The 19,367-nt window shown below is 39.2% G+C and overlaps 2 protein-coding genes across 3 annotated transcripts; both read right to left on the bottom strand.

Annotated features, from left to right (window-relative positions):
• Window positions 1–57: 57 nt before the first annotated feature.
• pih1d2 (PIH1 domain containing 2) lies at window positions 58–2,851 on the bottom strand. 2 transcript variants are annotated; one of them, XM_042414023.1, is made up of 5 exons: window positions 2,376–2,851; window positions 1,267–1,387; window positions 937–1,176; window positions 526–800; window positions 58–373 (listed from the first exon to the last, which is right to left on the bottom strand). In XM_042414023.1, exons 1-5 carry the CDS (start codon window positions 2,556–2,558, stop codon window positions 239–241), a joined length of 954 nt encoding a protein of 317 aa, XP_042269957.1. In that variant the 5' UTR covers window positions 2,559–2,851; the 3' UTR covers window positions 58–238. The 2 variants fall into 2 exon arrangements, with proteins under 2 accessions (XP_042269957.1, XP_042269956.1); XM_042414022.1 differs by having other exon boundaries at window positions 925–1,176; window positions 2,376–2,849.
• Window positions 2,852–3,316: 465 nt separating this feature from the next.
• On the bottom strand, window positions 3,317–15,580 carry tmprss5 (transmembrane serine protease 5). The gene is made up of 15 exons (XM_042414517.1): window positions 15,443–15,580; window positions 10,596–10,851; window positions 9,867–9,901; window positions 9,626–9,764; window positions 8,902–8,982; window positions 7,843–7,956; window positions 7,313–7,448; window positions 6,955–7,068; window positions 6,804–6,847; window positions 6,464–6,626; window positions 6,134–6,318; window positions 4,715–4,813; window positions 4,454–4,596; window positions 4,159–4,311; window positions 3,317–3,498 (listed from the first exon to the last, which is right to left on the bottom strand). The coding sequence occupies exons 1-15, from the start codon at window positions 15,578–15,580 to the stop codon at window positions 3,490–3,492; spliced, it is 1,809 nt and encodes a 602-aa protein (XP_042270451.1). The 3' UTR covers window positions 3,317–3,489.
• Window positions 15,581–19,367: the final 3,787 nt, after the last annotated feature.

Here is a 19,367-nt window from a genome sequence, read left to right as displayed (position 1 = left end):
TTTGCATTAAGAATTAAATTTGCTGCAGCAGATAAACCCATAACCCACAGCACAAAGGGACACTGACAAATTTATTTCAGAACAAGTCCCTCCATGTGTTCACAAGGTATTTCAGATTGAAGAAATTTAATTTGTTTTGGTTATTGAAGGTATTCTTAGTAGCAGAAGCGTCCTCTGCCCAATCATGGCAGGGGGGCTGATGGAGGCAAATAACTTCAGATTGATTGGCTTTGAAATGTCATAAAATATCCACTTTTAAAGTAAGTCTTCGTTTCTTCTTGTTAAATATGGCAGCTGCAGTGTCTTCATTTACAGTTTTTGGGAACTCCAAAAGCAAATAGTAGACATCCTCCACTTCCAATAAGACATCTTCCTGTGTAGAAAAATACATTCAGCACATTATAAGACTAATACCTGAAACAGGGCAATGATGTATTTTTTATGACATCCAACAATGTACTGACATACACTAGACTCTAAAATGGTTCATTATAACTCTGTTCAGGGGAGTGTGTATCCGCTAACCTTGGATATTCTCAGCTGGCACTCTGACATGGAGCTAACCTTTGGCAGCTCCACTGTCAGTTCCACGTTGCAAGGAACTCCTGCTGTATCAGTCTTCACCTCTAGTTGGTAGTCTGGCTTCTGAGGCTGCTGATATGTGGTGGAGATGACCTGGATTAAACCCTTCTTCTTGTGCTCCGCAGGTCTACAGATAATTTGTGCTGCCGGATCTTTGTCTTGTTTCTCTGAACGTAGACAGGAGATCTGCTGCAGGAGGGCAGCTGGTGTCTGTATGCCTGTAAAAAAGAACATTATGGATTATTAGAAAATCTGGTAGGAGGTGAAAGATGATACAGCTGCACCAGCAAAGAAAAGTAGCTCCAAAGAAAAGAACTTTTAGCAGCTTTTCAGGGTACTGACTTTTTACTCCACCTGTGTCAGGTTGTTTGGCTGTGTTGGGCCTCTGCTGAAACCCAAGGCGCCGGTACAAGTCATCTGGGTTACTTTTTGGGCTATGGCTGACGACAGTGTACTGGTGAGATAACCTGAACCCATGCTGCTGCTGGGCAAAGCTCAGTGCCAGCATATAAACCTGGTTCATCTCTGTTTTGTCTTTCTTACTTTCCTGTAGCACTGAAGCGTTTAATGCCACATCCAACACAGCGTAGCGGCCTGCAAAACACCAATTTATGTCAATATTGTGTCACACAAAGGGCATTTCTGTCGCTTGTGATGCAGGGCGGCTTTGTGTTTTACTCTGACCTTCATTTGTGTCTGTTTCCAGTTTTCCTGCACACACAGGTAATGGCTTGCTGGGATCCTGAGGCGCAGGCACACGTTTCCAGCTGCATATGTTGATGTATAACAACCCTTTCCCCGGCTCCTGTTGAGGACACAGATGTACTGTCAAAAAACTGTCAAAACACACAACATTTCGACACTGTAAATGGATACAGGTGCAACAGCTAGAGCTACAGGTGTGACAGCGTTACCATATGTAGCAAAACCCAGATGTTTTGTATCAAGCATACAGTAGAACTTAAAACAATTAGTTGATTAATCAACTAGTCAATCAACAGAACATTAATTGGTAACAGTTTTGGTAATCAGTCTATCATTTAAGTAATGGCAAAATGTCCAGCCTCTAAAATGTAAATATTTTCTTGATTTTCATCTTAAGGCTTTAGACTGTCAGTCAGACAAAACAAGACATCTGAAAACATCACCATGGGCTTTGGGGACTTGTGATTGGAATTTTCTCCTATTTGCTGACATTTTATAACCTGAATAATCAATCAAGAATGGAATTGATAATGGACATAATCGTTAGTTGTAGGCCTAAAAGACAGACAAATCATTACTCAAATCGATGGACAGGAGTAACTCATTAATATCATTAAGACTACATTTCGTTTTTGTGCTTATAGGGTCCTGGTGTTACTCCAAATTCTGTGACCCATACATTATGTGACCTGGTTATTTTACCATTACAAACTTTACTTAATTTCGATAGCTGTTACTAAATAGGGTGATTCCATATTGATATTTTTGATAGTGATTTTGGCGTGCTGAAATCTGTGCTTCATCAGATTATATGATGCAAGAGGATTAACTGTTTGCAGTGTCAATTTAGCTGATATTCCAATTTGGGTCACTGAATTGTTGGGTAACAGAATTTGGTGTAACACCTGTGTATTGAGCGACTCGCACAACTAAATGGAGCGGAGCCATCATTAATGAGACTCACCTGTGTTCTCCCTGCTTTCAGTAAAACGTTTGTCGTGAGGAACTGTGTATGCAGGCTTGTATGGCTTAAGTCAATTTAATTAATTTAGTTAACAGTTAACAAAGTTAGCAACGACGTGACGTACCAGTATGTCAGTGCACAGACATGAGTCGAGCTCAGGCGGTGCACTATATTCAGCTCCTTCCTTCATCTGTTTCTCGATGAACTTGTGGTAGGCTTCGGGGTCATTCTCACAAAGATCATCCAGCATGGACCAAAACTGATTGACCTGCTGCAAAACAGCCCCCGTACTGCCAGTGAATGACATCTTAAGGTGACTTACTAATCTAACACTAATTTAGCTAGTTAGCTGTCTGACAAGAACGTCAAACACCAAAAAAAACCAATAAACTTTGTGAGTTGAAGTTAGAGAGTCAACTTGTCAACAGTGTTGCTATTTAATTAGACACTAACATATTATATTTTGTACAGCAATATCACTAAAAATATGACAAACTAGTTAATTCCTGCCAACTTAAAGTAAGAGCTAACGCTGGTTTAGCTAATGTTGTTAGTTTCTATGGAAACTAGATGAGTGGAAACGTCACACAGATGCCTCCGCGCGGTGAGAAGAAGAGCTGCATCTTTATCAACAGCTGTGCTAATTGTCATACTAGAAGATAACTAAATTGAATTACCAGCTATATATTACAAATCTTTTATTTTATTGGCTAAATTTCACATTCATAAAGGCAAATTTACAGGTAAAAAGCCAAACTTCTTGGTTTTTACAAAGGTCAAACAGTACATTGATTCAATTCCTTCAATTTCTTCTAATCCAATGGCTGTAAATACCTGTTTTGTTTTGGGTTTTTTAAAAATCTTTTTAGTTCAGTTTGTTTATTTTTGCTTTTCTTTTTTTACTTCTATAAACCGTAAGATGAATATTTTGATATTCTGTATATGATCAGTTTGTGGAAGAGGACATTGTAACTGTTTTTTTTATGTCAATGAAGAAGAAAACAAGAAGAGCTGCAACTCAATAATGACACTGGACAAAGTGTTATAAGAGCCATAATTTATATTTGATACATGAAAAATACAACGTAAAAATGCATTTTGATGTCTCCAGCCTGCCTTTGTGTATACATGATATAACGGACATTTAGAGTAAAAATACTGACTATGTTATTTTTTAAAAGTTATTTTTAAGTTTCTGTTATTAGTAGCGTCCTCTGCTTGTTGTGCTTCATGATCCCTCAGTAATTCTGCAAAGAGAAATAAAAATGATTAGCAATCAGTGTGAACAACTCCAATTATATTCCATTGTTCAGTTTCCAATTCCTTGTTTGTTACTAACAATATTAAAATCATAATAATGGGTATGGAATTAATTAGGGCTGTCTGATATTTGTGGAAAAAGTATTGTCAACTTTTAGTTAAGTAGAAGAGGCAATATCTTGATGTTAACATATAATGACAAGTAAACATCCTGCATATTTTACTTAAGTAGAAATACATATTATCAGTAAACTTAAAACTTATTCATTCATTCATATAGGTAGCAGAATGGCCCCTGTCAGAATGTTATTTTATATTATTGGATTATCATTATTACTATTATTGATGAATTGTAATGTTGCAGCTGGTTGAGGAAGAGCTAATTTTAAATACTTTATATACTGTTGGGTAGTTTAATCTATAACATTGCATTACATTTGATTAGGTGAACACATGATTTGTTTGTATCTTGATGTATCTTGCAAACTATCAAGAAGCTAGCTGTCAGATAGATGTAGTGGGCTAAAAAGCACAACACTTCCCTCTGAAATGTAGTAAAGTAAAAGTCTTAAGTAGCATCAACTGGAAATACTTGAAGTACCCTAAAATTGTACATAAGTACAGTCCCTGAGTAAATATGTGCGTACCTCAATCATTTCGTAGATCCAGCCCAAGAATTCAGCCACTTTGGTGTAAACCCCTGGATGGTTGGGCTCAGCACAGCCTGTTCCCCAGCTAACGACCCCCACCAGCCTCCACACGTTGTCCTCCTGGCAAACCAGAGGACCCCCGCTGTCCCCCTGGAGAGGTAAATACAGATGACGATTGTTACACACTGACCCAGCCTTCATTATGCCAACGTTTCACTGTAAACAAATCACCGGAGGCAAGATCCTTCTTTAAAACGCCTATGCAAGGTGCTGTTCAAAACAAGCATCTGACCTGACATGCATCCACTTTTCCCTCTGTGTATCCGGCACAAAGCATCCGTGATGTGATCTCTCCATTGTACATGCAGGAGCTGTTACACTTTTTTGTGCTTATTATGGGAACTGGTGCCTCTTTCAAGGTGTCAGGTGAGTGAACTGAGAGAGAGAAAACACACATTTAAGGCTGCTCGGTCAATACTCTTGGCACACTCTGTTATGATGTGTGAATTAGACTGTTAGGCTGTTAACTTAGAGCGATGCAGTAGCGTCTTACCACCATCAGGCTGTGTGTATCCCCATCCAGAGATCCAGCACTGCGTACCCCCTGGAAGATCATAGTCGTACTGAGGCAAACACACGGGTCTAATTGTGTCTAGTTAAAGGGAAAAAAAGGGAGACAAACACATACCAAGTTATTTTTTTCTGTTTTGATTTTGTCTTGTGATGGGATCTCTCAAGCTCATTGTGCACTCTGAATGTGGTTGGGATCACAAGTTATTGTTATGTAAATTTTGTTTAGGTTGCAAGCGTGCATTTGAATTTTGTGTATAGAATTTTTTCTGTACAACGTTGTGGTTTCAGAGTAGGATTTTATATTATGATGCAACATACAGTATGTTTGCATAAGTTTGATAAAAGTGCCTACTTCATATCATTGTTCATTGTTGCAACAGAAGTTCGTACTCACGACACACCTGGAGCCAGTTGCACCAGCTGTTAGTTTAAATTTAGCCTAGTTACAACCTAAGTATTTACTAAGTGGAGATTTACTGATGACTAAATTAAAACACAGTGCATCACACAAACTAGCTCTTACATAGAGATGAATTGTTAATAAATATTTATACCTGTTAGCTGCCAGGTGTACTGTAGCTGTTGCACAGCTGACTGAACCAACTGGCTGCTGATGTTTTACCTGTTTAGATTTAATATTGTAAGAGGTAGTGTGGAATATGTCGGCATATCTGACAGATCAGTAGATCAAAATGTCTAATAATTATGTAAACTGGGAAGATTTTACACTATATTTTACAAAAATAACACAACATACCTCAAATTACAAAACATTACACCAATAAATGACCAGATCTGGTTGCATAATCCGATATTTCTCTCACTCTAAACTGCATGAATGCTATGTATTGATTCTGAAACATATACATTTCTTTATGTATTCATATATGAATAAAACAAGGTTATTCCTACATTTACAAAGGACTGGCAGTTCATTTTGATATGTTGTTTTGCCCCAAAAACTGTTATCTTAGGAAGCTCTGTTACAGCTTTCGATGCTCCAGGGACTTCCTGTTTACATACAGTAGTTGATTGCTTTTGCATTCCTAGCACATTCCTTAAGGTTTAATGGTGCAAAACAATTTAGTATATCGCTAGTTTGAATCAAGTTAGAAGTTACTAAAAGTAGAAAACTAAAACTAAGTATAACTTTACACACAAACTTAGTGAAGGATTTATAAATATAAATTCCCAGTCCTGGGAATGATACATATAATATTGCCATCCATATAAAAGGAGGAGGGTACTACTCTTGTGGTGCTCCGTTTGGGGCTTGTTTGCCGAAAGGCATCAGCACAAGAAAGTAAAATGGTAAACTGAGGCTATACTATTGAGATTTCTGTGTTTTTTTTTTAGAGTGCTGTGTTTGCAAAGTTTTCAAGGAGACTTCTACACTGACCTGAGAAATTCAGCGGAGTCCGCAGTTTCATCAGGGCTATATCACTGTCGTGGCTCCTGTGGTTGTAGTTCTTGTTGTAGATGATTTTCTCCACAGCGTACCCTGTGTGTTGAGCCATTTTAGCCGAGCTGCGGGTCACAATGCCTGCGTAGACCACCCAGCTGGATACCTGAGGTAGCCTGTAGCTGACATTTGAAGAAAGGAAAGAAGGGACAGGATAAGAGAGAATTGTCATCTGTCCTGTGTGGTGCAGCTGTTAATGACTGATTATTCTCCTATGTGAAGTCTGTAACCTCTGACCTTTAGTGCTGGGAAGGTCAGCAGTCTTACTTGTGCACACAATGGGCAGCTGTGACGACCCATTGACTGGTGATGATGGAGCCTCCGCAGGTGTGGCGGTTGCTGTAGTAGAGGCTGACCTGCCAGGGCCACCTGCCCAGTGTGGCCTCGACTCCCCCGATTATCCTGGGCAGCTTCGCTCTTGTACCACACTCTGCACAGAGATCCATTCATCAAAAATGAATTGAACTGGTCAGAAAGTGCAGCAGCAAGCGCCATCATTCACTCTCTCTGGCACTGAAATTAAGCTTTTTTTCAAGAATTATTTAGAGACTACAGGGCTTGGTGTTAGGTGCAAAGTCAAACAAAAAGTTAAGTTTAATTTGCTCACCAAAACATTGCAAAGCGATAACCTTCCCTGTGATACAGCTCCCCCTAAATGAAAATAAATTGGGTAACTAATGATGCATAATTAATGCGTTAGTAGCCACAGTTTCCTCTGCATCATTATGAATATGATGTCCTCAGACAAATTGCATTACCTGAATTGCCACATATTTTCCAGATTGCTCTTGTATTCTGAGGTAATTTGTATGAAGCCATCAGTATAGTTTGGCCCAATATCAGTTAGATTCACTCCTTTATGCTCAGTCAGTCTGGAAGGAGAACATATGCAAAATGGGTGGGAGTGAGTATTTAGATAATTCAGACTCATAAGGTGTGAAGCAAGATTGTAAATGAGGTATTAGCAGATCATAAATAAGCCAAGCATTCAACCTTGGCAGAGCAGTTTAAGATTAAACTATAAGTTAGTGAATAGGTCCATAAGTTTCGATCTATGTTAAGGGCTGAGTGCAACAGGGGGCCGGTGTGTGATCCTGTCAGGAGTACAAGACATACCTCAGATATCCCAGCTGTCTGCAGACCAGTGTTCCCAGCGAAGAATTCCACCTCTCGTAGCACACCGGCAGCCAGGTGGGCAGTTTCCCCAGCTGGATCTCCAGGAGGGAGTTCTCCGGGCTGATTCTGTAAAACACTGAACCTGATTGATTGAAAATCCCTCCAGAGACAAGCTCTCAGTCAACAGTAATGAACGAGCCTCTTCTATGACTGGGAAATGATTAGGAAAAACGAGTATCTATGCTAATGCAGTCAGTACAAACAGATCATTATGTGTGATGTTTTCTGGTCGGTCAATGGGCATCTCTCGAGAGTGAACAAAAGGCAACAAGAAGCAGCTGTCGAATGACAATCGAATGATAATTTTGCTACTGTTCAACTCAGAATCACTTCAGAGGTGAACTATAACCCAGCGTGATGAATCGCATAACAATGAGCAACCACAAAATCCTGCTCTGCTTGTTAATTCATAAGACAATGAAACAAAGCTTCCCTCCAAAAAAACACCAAAGAGAGGAGGTAACACAGACCTTTCCTGGGGTCAGAGATAGAAATCTCCTCTGTCACATTGCAGAAGGACGTCTCCTTAGCATCCCCTAGTCCCACTGGGCTTTGAGGGGAAGAGGGCCTCAGTAGAAGTTTGACTAAATATGGTAAAGACATACTGTAGTTAATGAGGCGGTCAATCACCAGCAAAAACAAACCACAATTAGTACACAGAACAGACAAACCCTGTCTGGTAGAGCAATACAATATTATGATGCAGGAGAGGAAAGTAATGAAATATTTTCATAGCTGGCAGTGCTGCTGTTTAGCAAAAAAAAAAAAAAGCTCACTAAAACAATTCTCAGCATGATGATTTATGTATTTGTTTTTTGCCTATTTCCTCTGAGGGTATTCCAGCAATTTATTAGTCCATGAAATTTGGGGACTTGTGAGAGACAGATTAAAACAAGAATAGTCAAAATTGATGCAGCAGAGGACAAGATATCCCAATCCTTAGTGTGGAGTGCCGCCTGTAGAAAGTATCCATTTTGATGTGGTCCTTAAAAATATTTTGATGAGCCCTTATCAATCAAAATTTTGGGGATCTTCATTTTTAAACCCATACCCATAAAGCGGTGGTGATATTGAATGCAAAGTTATGAATTATTTTGCATCCAATGAAAGTTTTACTGATGTAAAAATGAGAATAATGTATCATTAAAGATTAAAACTAATTTCAATACTTCAATACCAATATATTAGCAGATATTAGCTCATTTCAGATATATCTGGATCGCCATGTTGGAAGAAATTGCAGTATGCAAATGACAAAGTTAAGTTTGAGATAATTTAGAAACAGTATCACCATTGTATAATTTGTCAGAGAGCACTGATAAGTTATTTTTTTCCGACTGTAAAATAGTACAAGTCTTTGTCACAGTTCTTTAAAAACTAATTTAAATAATCAAAAATATTTCAGCAGAATTGACTTGAAAGCGCACAGAAGCCAGACTAGTTGTAACTAGGCATTTTGCTCATCAGTTTCCAGTTGCTTGTCCCTGTTAAGCTCATTTAGCGATTCTTTCTCAGACACAATGACTCACCTAGAAACCAGACACCTACAGCTAAGCCTCCCAGGAGTCCAACTGCACACACTGCTGCCAGGAGCCTCACCAGCCTGTGAGCTAAATCAATGGTTAAGACTGGAATTAATGCTGCCTGATCTCAAAGATGAGCTGAGAAGAGTTATTAAATGTCAACTGTTACATATATATAGTACACTGACACACAGGACTGAGACAGAAAGAGAAATTAATAAGGTATATTTTACACATGGGCAGCACTTAACAGTTGAAACACAAGCAAATCTATTCAGTGACATTTTCATAAGGAAGCACTGCTGTACTTCTTATCATTGCAGATGGTTTGATTGATATTTAATTCCCCCTATTTTGTATTTATAAGCAGTATATAAACATTTAATAAATGAACATTAATGTAGTTATAAGTGTATATGGACATTTCAAGTGTTTGTTAATAGAGTATAATAATTATAACTTCTCTTACGAGGACATATTTCATAATATTACATCTGTATTTTACTATGTACTCATTATCTACTTACAACTACATTATAGTGCAATAAACCATTTAGTAAATGTTCAAATGTTGCCTATAAATGCTAAAATGGGGAACTTAAAGTAAAGGGACTTGGAGATGTCTACTTTACAGTTAGGGTATTATGTTTCTGCAGCTTTTTTGCAGTAATAAAGCAAGATTGCTGTTGTAGTCAGAGGTTTAATGCCACTCATCATCACTGAAGCTTACTGTGAGGTGTAGAATGAATCCCTTTTAACCAGCTCTGCACTCCCTTGGTCTCTTCGACTCCTGCTGTTTTCTCTGAGTGGAAGGGTTGACTGACAGCCACCGGGTTCTCAATCACTGATAAAGTGTCTCCATCAAGACTCTGTAAGAATTACAGCAGGCACGTCAGACCTCATTTACTCCTCGTTCCTATTGATGATGTTTTGGCAAGTTTGCTTATTTGAGACAAAAGCTACCTGCTGACCATCTGCTCCTCAGCAACAGAGCACCTGTCAGGCTCTGTCAGATTTAATTAGGAGAATTGTAATCCTGGATATCAGCCATCACTGACCAGTCCAGATGTATTGAGTCAGAACCGTAGGTGTGTACAGGTGTATGTGACACATATCTTGCATATTGTTCGACATGTTTCATGTTCTCACTTTTCAGAAATGTCTTATCATTCAGAACTGAATGTGTATTTGTTGGGCTAAACTCTCTCAATGAGCAGCTGTTTCCAAAAACAACATATTGAGAGTATTACAGTAATTATAATAAACCTCTCTATAGACATAAGATGCAGACTTGGTATTATACAATTACAGTACAAAATCCATTTAAATAAATGCCATACCATCTGCTCCCTTGTATTACTGTAGCACTTGAGTTTATCTAAACATGCAATTTTAGCCACTGAAATTAGCATTAGTGCAAAAGCAATGTAGAAATGTAGTACAGCTGTACAGAATTAGGTCATAAAATGCATGTGGATTATAAAAAAAAATAAACATAAGGAGAAACAAGTGTGATACAAGTTTGCTATGAATACTACATGTGTAAACAGCATCTGTTTCTGTAAATTGTGAGGGTGCAAGTGAAGGTGACAGTGTGAGAGACGTGTTTTTCTCAGAAGTGCATACAGCAGACAGATGGAGCAAGGTGTAGAGAATATTTTGTGGTCTCTTCTCTTACCATGTTTTCCTTGTGTGCTGACCTGAGGAAAAGGCAGCGGTGTCCGGGCTCATCTGTAGGCCTGTGCCAGAGGTAGAGAGGTCTGTCCCGCTCGCAGTTGATGCACCATTTAACAGAATGCAACTCTGGATTTTCCCTTCACAAAGAGACAATGAGGTCAGCAGCGGTGCAGAGAATGAGGCTGTTGTTTGTCCAGGGGGGTCATGGGGCCTGTGGAAGCAAGCTGAACCAGGTCTTTGTAGGTGGGGGGAGCATCTCCAGAGATACCTCCAAGCTGACTATTGAGAGGACAGCGGGTGTTGCTAGGTAACACTTTTACCTGTGCCAAAAGATTGTCTGTTTTCACCCAAGACTTGTTATTACCTGACAGTTTGTAGGTTCTGAGAAAAGGTCATTATTGCAGATTGTTGAAAAGTCTCATATCATGTCAATGCCTGTCATTTGGAATCCAAAGCTATCGTCTCTCAACACTCAAGAACAAAATGAAGTCTGCTCCGTCTGCCCGCTGACAGATGAGACTTTCTCTTCTCTCTTCACTTTTTCAACCAGCACACAGACTGTTTTTGTCAAAACGGTATTTCTGTATTTCAGATCTTTTTTTTGTTGTTGCAGTAAATACAGCAGAAAACCTGAGTAGTTCAGAAATGAATCAGTTACTCTAAAAATAGTAAGAATAATTGACAACTCAGATGAAGAAGACTGTGGGATTTGAAAATGGTGAGAAAAAAGCTTGAACTCGCAGAGATAGGAGATCAAAGCCTGTCGTCACTTCACTTCTCGGAAGAAACATTGAGATTTTATTGAAAAGAAATAACTGATTTGATCCTTATTTACGTATCTCACATATGTGTGGTGTGGGATTAGTCAGGAGTCCAGGTGAAGGGAACAACTGCCAGGAAGAAAATTCCTCCTCGTCTGAGTGCCAAAGCCGAATCCAAGAAATAGCCCAGATCTATTTGGCTCATCTAACAGGTGTCATATGGAATTGCAGCAGTAGTGTAATTTGAATTGTGATGGAGAAACAGCTGAAATTCATACCACCAGAGTACTGAGGTTAATAATGTTTGATAATGTTAGCTTTGCGCTCAATAGTTCGGCCATAGAGGCAAAGTCAAATCAAGTCAAGTCAGTTTTATTTATATAGCAGCAACTCATAGCAGAAGTTATCTCAGGGCATTTTTCATATAGAGCAGGTCTAGACTGTACTCTTCACAATATTATTTACAGAGACCCAGTATTCCCCCATGAGCAAGCACTTGGCAACATTGGCAAGGAAAAACTCCTTTTAACGGGAAGAAACCTCAAGCAGAAGCAGGCTCTGGGTGGGCGGCCATCTCCCTCGACCGATTGGATTGAGAGAGAGGGAACAGCACAATGCAAGTTCCAAATAGAGATGTGTAATAATGATAATAATAATAATAATAATAATAATAATGATAATAAGACTGAAAAAAATAATTGTAGCAGTGGGTGTTGAGCAGGATCACAGGGGTAGTCGATGGCTTGTAATCACAGATCCAGATTCTACTGCTCCAGAGGCAAAAATACCTGCAGAAAGCAGCAGGAGAAGAAAGGAGAGAGATGAGAAAACACAAAACTACAGGAGAGAGAAGATGCTGAGTTAGTAACATGCATTAATGGTACACGACTGTGTACAGATGGAGAGGAGGAGGAGGAAGAGAGAGGCGCTCAGTGCATCATGGGAAGTCCCCCGGCAGTCTAGGCCTAGCAGCATAACTAGGGGCTGGTCTAAGGCAAGCCTGGGGGCAACCCTAACTATAAGCTTTATCAAAAAGGAAAGTTTTTAGCCTACTCTTAAACGTAGAGAGGGTGTCTGCCCTCCGGACCCAAACTGGAAGATGGTTCCACAGGAGAGGAGCCTGATAGCAGAAAGCTCTGCCTCCAATTTTACTCTCACGGACTCTAGGAACATTCTGGGAGCACAGTGTTCTAGTGGGATAATAGGGTATTATGAGCTCTTTAAGATATGATGGTGCCTGACCATTAAGGCTTTGTAGAAAGCTCTTAATGAGCACAGAAGAAGAGCAAGAAGAACAGAGCTGCTTGTTTGGTAATTCTCACAGGAATTTGATGTCTCCCTCTTCTGGTGACATTTGTTTCCTCAGACAGCCAAGTAAATAGAAATCATTTACTAGAAATCATTTGGGTGAGATGAATGCGGCCATTTGCATTTGGGGATATGTATCTAATCAGTTCTTCCATTAAATAGTAATTTATTCCTCGTGTGTCTTGCATGCATACTTGTTTTTGTGGCATAAGTTATCATATGAAAAGTGAACCAAGTCAGTTTCACAACAATTTTATCTTATTTTCTTTCTGTAGACATTCTCCAACATTGTGCTTCATGATTTTAAAGACCATCTCCACTTAATCTGGTCCTCAGTTGAAAGGAAATGCTCATGAATAACAGGCATTTTACAACCGGTTTCCAGTTTATTAGCTACACCTACATCAGTTTAAATGAATGCACTCTAATACAACAGACTAAAAATCCTACCTTTATGAAGGCTTAGTAATTACAGAGGTGTTGATTTAACATGGTTATTGTAGAGGCTGCTCTTTAAGGTGTTTTATTATATTTAGCAGTGAAACAACTTGTGGATCAATCAGTTAGTAAATCAACAGAAAATGAATTGCTAACAATTTTAATAATCAAGCAAGACATTTTCCGAGCAAAAATGGCAAATGTTCTCTTTCCAGCCTCTCAAATGTGAGGATTTGTTTCTTTTCACTGTTTTATGTCATTATAAAGTGAATATATGTTGGTTTTGTACTGTTGATCAGACAAAGTAAGAAATTTGAGAACATCGTCATCTGGGGCTTCCGCTCATTGATCAATAAGTGACCAAGACTTCTGCCTCATGTTCATCTTTTGATCAGAAATTTAAATTTCATGAGTTAATCCCCCCAACGTGACAACAACGATAGCAGTCTGTCACCTTGCGCAGGGCGTGGGGGGGCTTCACAGACTCCCCAGTGTAGGCTACATTCATTCATTTATTCATGTACCACAGTCTGAAGCTCCACTGTGAAGAGACTGGCTGCTTCCCAGTTTGGAGCTGCATCTATGTCTCTCTACTCTGAGGGAGAAGCACTCTCCCCCCTTTGGTGTAGGGAGATTTGATCAGCTCCTCTCTTATCTCAGCCATTACTATGCGTGCCTCTTTCAGTGTCCAAACCTCAAATTCAGTCTCTAGGTCCCCACGCGTAAATCCCACAGTAGGCTCTAACTGAACAGAAAAGAGGGAAGCTTCTTTTAAGACTTGGTGTTTTTGCCTTGATGATTTTCCTGCCAAAATCCAGCCCACCAAGGCATTTAAAACTGATTCATTGATGTGTGGGATATCATGAGACTTGTGCCACTGATGCTGTTGGCTGCGGCTGTTCTGTAGAGATGGCCATTAAAGGTTGGACTGCCAACAGATGCAAACAGGGCAGAGCGGAGTGTACAATCCAAATGTAGTGGTTCCCAATGTTTTTCATCTGATGTACCCCCATTAATCTGGAAACTCTTAATTACACAAACAGTCTGTTCATACACTGGGGTCCTGGAACTGACAATATTTAGGCTCTGTCTCCTTTTTTTCAGTAGATTTGGTCAAGTTTGAGTGGCAGAATATTGTCATTTCATCCATTAATTACTTTTAATCATCTTTTTCCACTTTGCTGCCTGTTTGCTAACTAGTTTTCTTGCACTCTCAATCAAAGCATGCAATGTTACAACTGACTCAGGTTGATGGGAGGTTGGTTGCTGGTAGATAATTGATAGGTGCAACTGTAAATATATTATACTAACACAGCTCCACACTAATTTGTTAACCTATAGTATTTGTGCGTTTATTTGATAGTACACCCTGGGGTTGGAAATCACTACAACATCAATAAAAGACTCGTCCCAACATCAAAATGTAAAGAAAAAAGCGGTAAGTTATCATTTCCCAGTTTATTGACAGGTGTTTTTAATAATATAGATAATTTATAAGAGAATTGAATTTAAGTTAATTATTAATATTTTCTGATGCTGTTCAAGGTTTGCATCAGTTTGAGCAATGAAATATGTCTATATTAAAACACAAAATGCTTATTTTTCATTGAAATATTTCTATTGAATTTTCAGAATATAAATGTGCAAAATAAAAATGTTCTCACAGATTGCTTGATTAACACCAGCCAATACAGAAGTATGTTATATCAAGGGAGACTAAAAGAAGGAAGTCCTGTTACATTGTACACATTAATGGGGATTTGTCAGATTTAATTTTGAAAATGGGACAGAAAATCTTGCCACATATGATCAAACTTTCTGGCTGAACCCTGCCACACCTTTGAGGTGTGTCATCACGTCTTCCAGCCGGTGATGATAAAATGGTGATAATAGTCTTTTTCCATCAGAAGAGACGAGAGGGTTGTCGAGCAAGCAATGTAGAGAAAGCCACAACTACTGTACAGCTTGGTCAGTGGTGACTTTTAAGGCCTCTGGCACCACCCCAGATATGGCTGTCAAAGTTAGGATCAATAACTCCCACATACAAATTTAAGACAGTATTAAAAACCCCTGTCCAAAACTCCATCTGCAGACGTGGGTAAAATGCGTATTTTGATTTCTCTTATGTGAATATACATCAAATTTATGTGTTAAACAACTACAGATTGGACCTTTTTAACTTTGCCCAGAGCATGGCTGAGGTTGTTGGCCCTGCATGTGTGCAGTGTCATGACACAATCATGTGTTCAAGAAGTGAAGCACACTGAAAGCTGTCCAGGTCATGATGCAGCAGAGGGTGAGGGCAGAAACCACTGATCTATGCCCTATGCTCTATCACAACACACACACTCTCATACACACACCAGGCTCCTCTCATCTGTGCTCCAAATGATTGTGCTGCTCTGCTGGCTGCCAGTTGAGCTGTGCCTTCTGTGGAGCAGTAAATCCTCCGTGCTCGAGCCCTGCCTGCAGTCTGGGCTGGGTGTCAGCTGTGGTAGCATACTGCCCTCTGGTGGCTGATTTGAAGACTTTCATTTTAGGATCTGGTGAGAATAACCTTGCAGTTAAGTAAGATTTATTTTTCCGTATATTCATAGTTAATATTCAGCAATCCCACATTCACGCAAAAGTTTGAAATATAAAATTTATGATGTTTACTTGCTGTTTGCTCATATAGACTTTTCGCTTATTCATCATATGGAACAAGCTGTAGTTATTATTGGAGGTCATAGTGGATGAAAAGGCGAAGTTGAAATGTCTGAGAACCTGTATTGGACAGTATGTGGCTTTTACAGAGTTGACATCTATTTTAATTTGGACATTTCAGTGTGCAGCGTTCTCTGATTACAAGACACTACATTTGAGGTCTAAGCACGAGTATGTCCCTCATCATGGCAACTAACTAGTATACAGTTGTGTCTGTATTGAAAGTGGCAGGATGAATAAATAGCTGTCATGTATGTGTTTGTGTCTTGTCTTGTAGAGGCTAATGATAGTGAGGGTGGGTAAGAGCAGAGCTGCTCCCCACCAGATGGTGGGTAATGTGGTTTACTTTAGCTGCCCACCACGCTCACTCTAATTAAACTGAGGAGATTACATACACTGGCTCCCACTCAATCTGCTCCTCCACTGAGCACGGCCTTGGACCGAATGCGTGGTGGGGGGGGTCACAGGGGTGATCGTCTGTTTGCTCTGAGTCAAAATCACATATTCGCTACAATACTAAATTAATTCCTCAGTATGGGAATTAAAGTTGGAGAAAACTAGAGAGAAAGGCTTCGGACCAGATTGACGGATCAAATGAAAACATCTAAAAGTTTTTCCCCTCACTTTTTTAACAACTGCTGTTGACTCTCTAAATGCCCTTGAGCAAGGCACTCAACCCCCATCTGCTCTGGCTATGAGTTCAGTGGTGAACAACATCTGACATCGGATCTAATGTAAAGCTCTGAGGTAATGAAAGAACCAGAGAGCCTTGAAAAGAGTTATCAAGCAATTAATTAACTGAACGATGATCATTAAAACAAAGTGTAAACAGGGAATTAATTGGATCATCAAGTTAATATTAATTAGGATTGAATGAATGAATCAACCTGTCATTTATATAGATGTTTAATGATGGAAAAATAGATGTGAATGAATTTGACATCACTGTTTGCTAAAGAGAAACTGATACTTGATTTCAGAAATACACAATAGCTGTTGAAAAAGTCATTAAAGGGGTTTCCTCTTCTGACGTTGTAGGTTGATTCACTAATTAATCTGTTTCATTTTCTCTTTGCCTGCTCTCTTATCAGTGAAGTAGCCTAATGGCGTAAAACTTTGCTCAAGTGCAGTCATATCTATCTCTTGTTTATCTCAAAAATAGCTAATTTTCTATCGCCTAAACTTGTTAATGGTGCACGTTTCTTTGAAGATGGTTGAGATGAATCACATCTTGTGTGTTTGCAAGTTCAAGAGTTTGAGTTGTGTACCCTCCATCTTCCTGCACCTGCTGTATTCCTTATGTCACTGGTTCCCAACGTTTTTTGATTAATGTGTGATCTGTGAGTGATTTTACCTTGTCAGATTTCACTGAAGAGCTAAAACTAAAACATGAAAAACCCCCATATAAAATAAACATAATTTTATGCAGCACAAATGTTTTTGTCCCTTGCTAATGACCTTGCGACCCCTCAGATTGACCTTGTGACTGTTTGGGGGGGGGTACCAACCCCCGAGTTGGAAACCACTGCCTGATGTTACGCTGCTGAACAGTGTTCAAGAGCATCCATGTGACCTGGTTAGTTTACAGAATCTCATATTGAGCATCAGCAGTGTTAAAGATTTTCCTCTATTATATCAATAGCACTTACGCATATGTTCACCATGTTAAGGCTGTTGTTGAGTGGAAAATGAGTTTAGCGGAGAAAATTGAATGTAGTCATAAACTGCAGCTAAAATGAAACTTAAATTATCCCTGTGGCGAAACCGAGTGAGCTGAAAAAACACAGACTGCGCTAGAAAACAAGAGAGTATGATCATCGCAGAGAGAAACTGTAAACACTGCAGGCTGGAATTTAACTGATGGGATTGAAGTCATATAACTAGAAAATAGATCACACAATAAAACACTCACAGGCTACTTTATGGGAATGATAGAAATGGAAACCGAAAGAACACGTTGCACTGGCACAATAACCTGTTCAATCCCAAAGGCATTAGGCGAACATGAAAACCCAGCATGAGAAAAATGTAAAGTAAATGCTGCCAGTACTTGTAATTAAGAGGTCTGACTGTGTTTCACCAGTCTCACTTTCACTGTGCTGTGCAGGGAGCATTGGCAGATCTGATAAAGTGATTCTTAGCTCCTTCCACATCTGGATAAAACACTGGCCAGCTGTGGCCCTGGCAGAGAGCCATCAGAGGTCATTTCAGAGCCTGGAGTGACTCCAGCTGCTTGCAAGTAGCCCAGATGACACATAAACTCTGTAAACAGCTTAAGACTGTGAAGGTTTGTGGCAGGAGCCAATAAACCGGTAAGAGGGATCAGCAGCATTTGTCTTTGTGCAGATGATGGGTAGGGCTATAGCAGCGCTGTAAAAGTGAAATGTTGAGGTTGAATCAGGACCACAGAGGCTGCAGAGAGAGGAGTTAGACCATACAGCTACCCTGGGAGAGGGTAGCTGCAGTTGCCAGAGGGTACATGGAAAGATTGTGGAGTAGCTTATCTAATTTGAATAAAAAGAAATTCTGATTAAAAAGAAATGTATCCACATATTGTATCATCTGAACACACATATGCTGCGATTAAGCGAATGATTCTTAATATTTAGCTTAAAGTAAACGGATAAATGGTTAGAATATAAGGTATGGATAAATATTTAAAATAGAAAGCTAAAGTTTATGAATAAATGGTTAAATAGAAAGCTAAAAGTAATAAATTAATGATTAAAAAGAAAGCTCAAAGTTGTGAATAAATGGTAAAAAATAAAAATCTAAATGAATATATGATTAAAATATAAAGCTAAAAGTAATGAATAAACAGTTGAAATCGTTCCACTTTTATATAATCAATAGTTCAAATGAACACATTTGGAGCATGACGAGTGGTGTTGATGAAGTGTGTTAATTATTAAAAGCAGACACCAGAAACAGTCAGCAAATGAGACAGAATGCATAAAATAGTAAATTGTTTTATTCTTTTTTTAACCATGCCACCGAACACTGACGCATACAGAGTTGTGCCTGAATCCACACTGAGAAAAAACACTTTCACACACTGTGTTACAAAGCTGTAATGAAGAGGGATTTTACTGCACACATGGCAAGAAGAACAACCCTGATTGGACACCAGGTCGAGCTTTGATCTGGCCCTGAGGTAGACAGACATTGACATAATCTAAACAATGCTAATCACATCCTTCTAGGACACATCAAATAAAAGGACATCTGCATTATCACAACATAGAAAGATCAAAGAAAAAACCCTTTTCAAACAAAAGTGCTCTATTTCTTTTGGTCCACCGAGGAAATCCATTTATAGTGCATGTTCATGTAGAATAGATACAGTGAATGTGTGTTCTCATGGCACTGAGTGTTGTTGGCTACTTAAGAGGGCATCGGTAATGCCCACAGACGCCAAGATTTGTTATACACACTGTTTTCATCCAAAGATCTCAGTCCATTGTCACTTTGAAGGGAACAATTTGAGGCAAGCGTGTACTTTTACATCAAAATTGCTTGGAACTTGCATCAGAGTATCAGCCACTATCACAGTATGTTGCTTCCAGTTGCAATGTTCAGACA

This window comes from Thunnus maccoyii, chromosome 6 (assembly GCF_910596095.1).
Source record: "Thunnus maccoyii chromosome 6, fThuMac1.1, whole genome shotgun sequence".
Classification (NCBI taxonomy): domain Eukaryota; kingdom Metazoa; phylum Chordata; class Actinopteri; order Scombriformes; family Scombridae; genus Thunnus; species Thunnus maccoyii.
The sequence above is the reverse complement of the archived record's forward strand: the minus strand, read 5'-3'. Positions and strand labels throughout refer to the sequence as shown.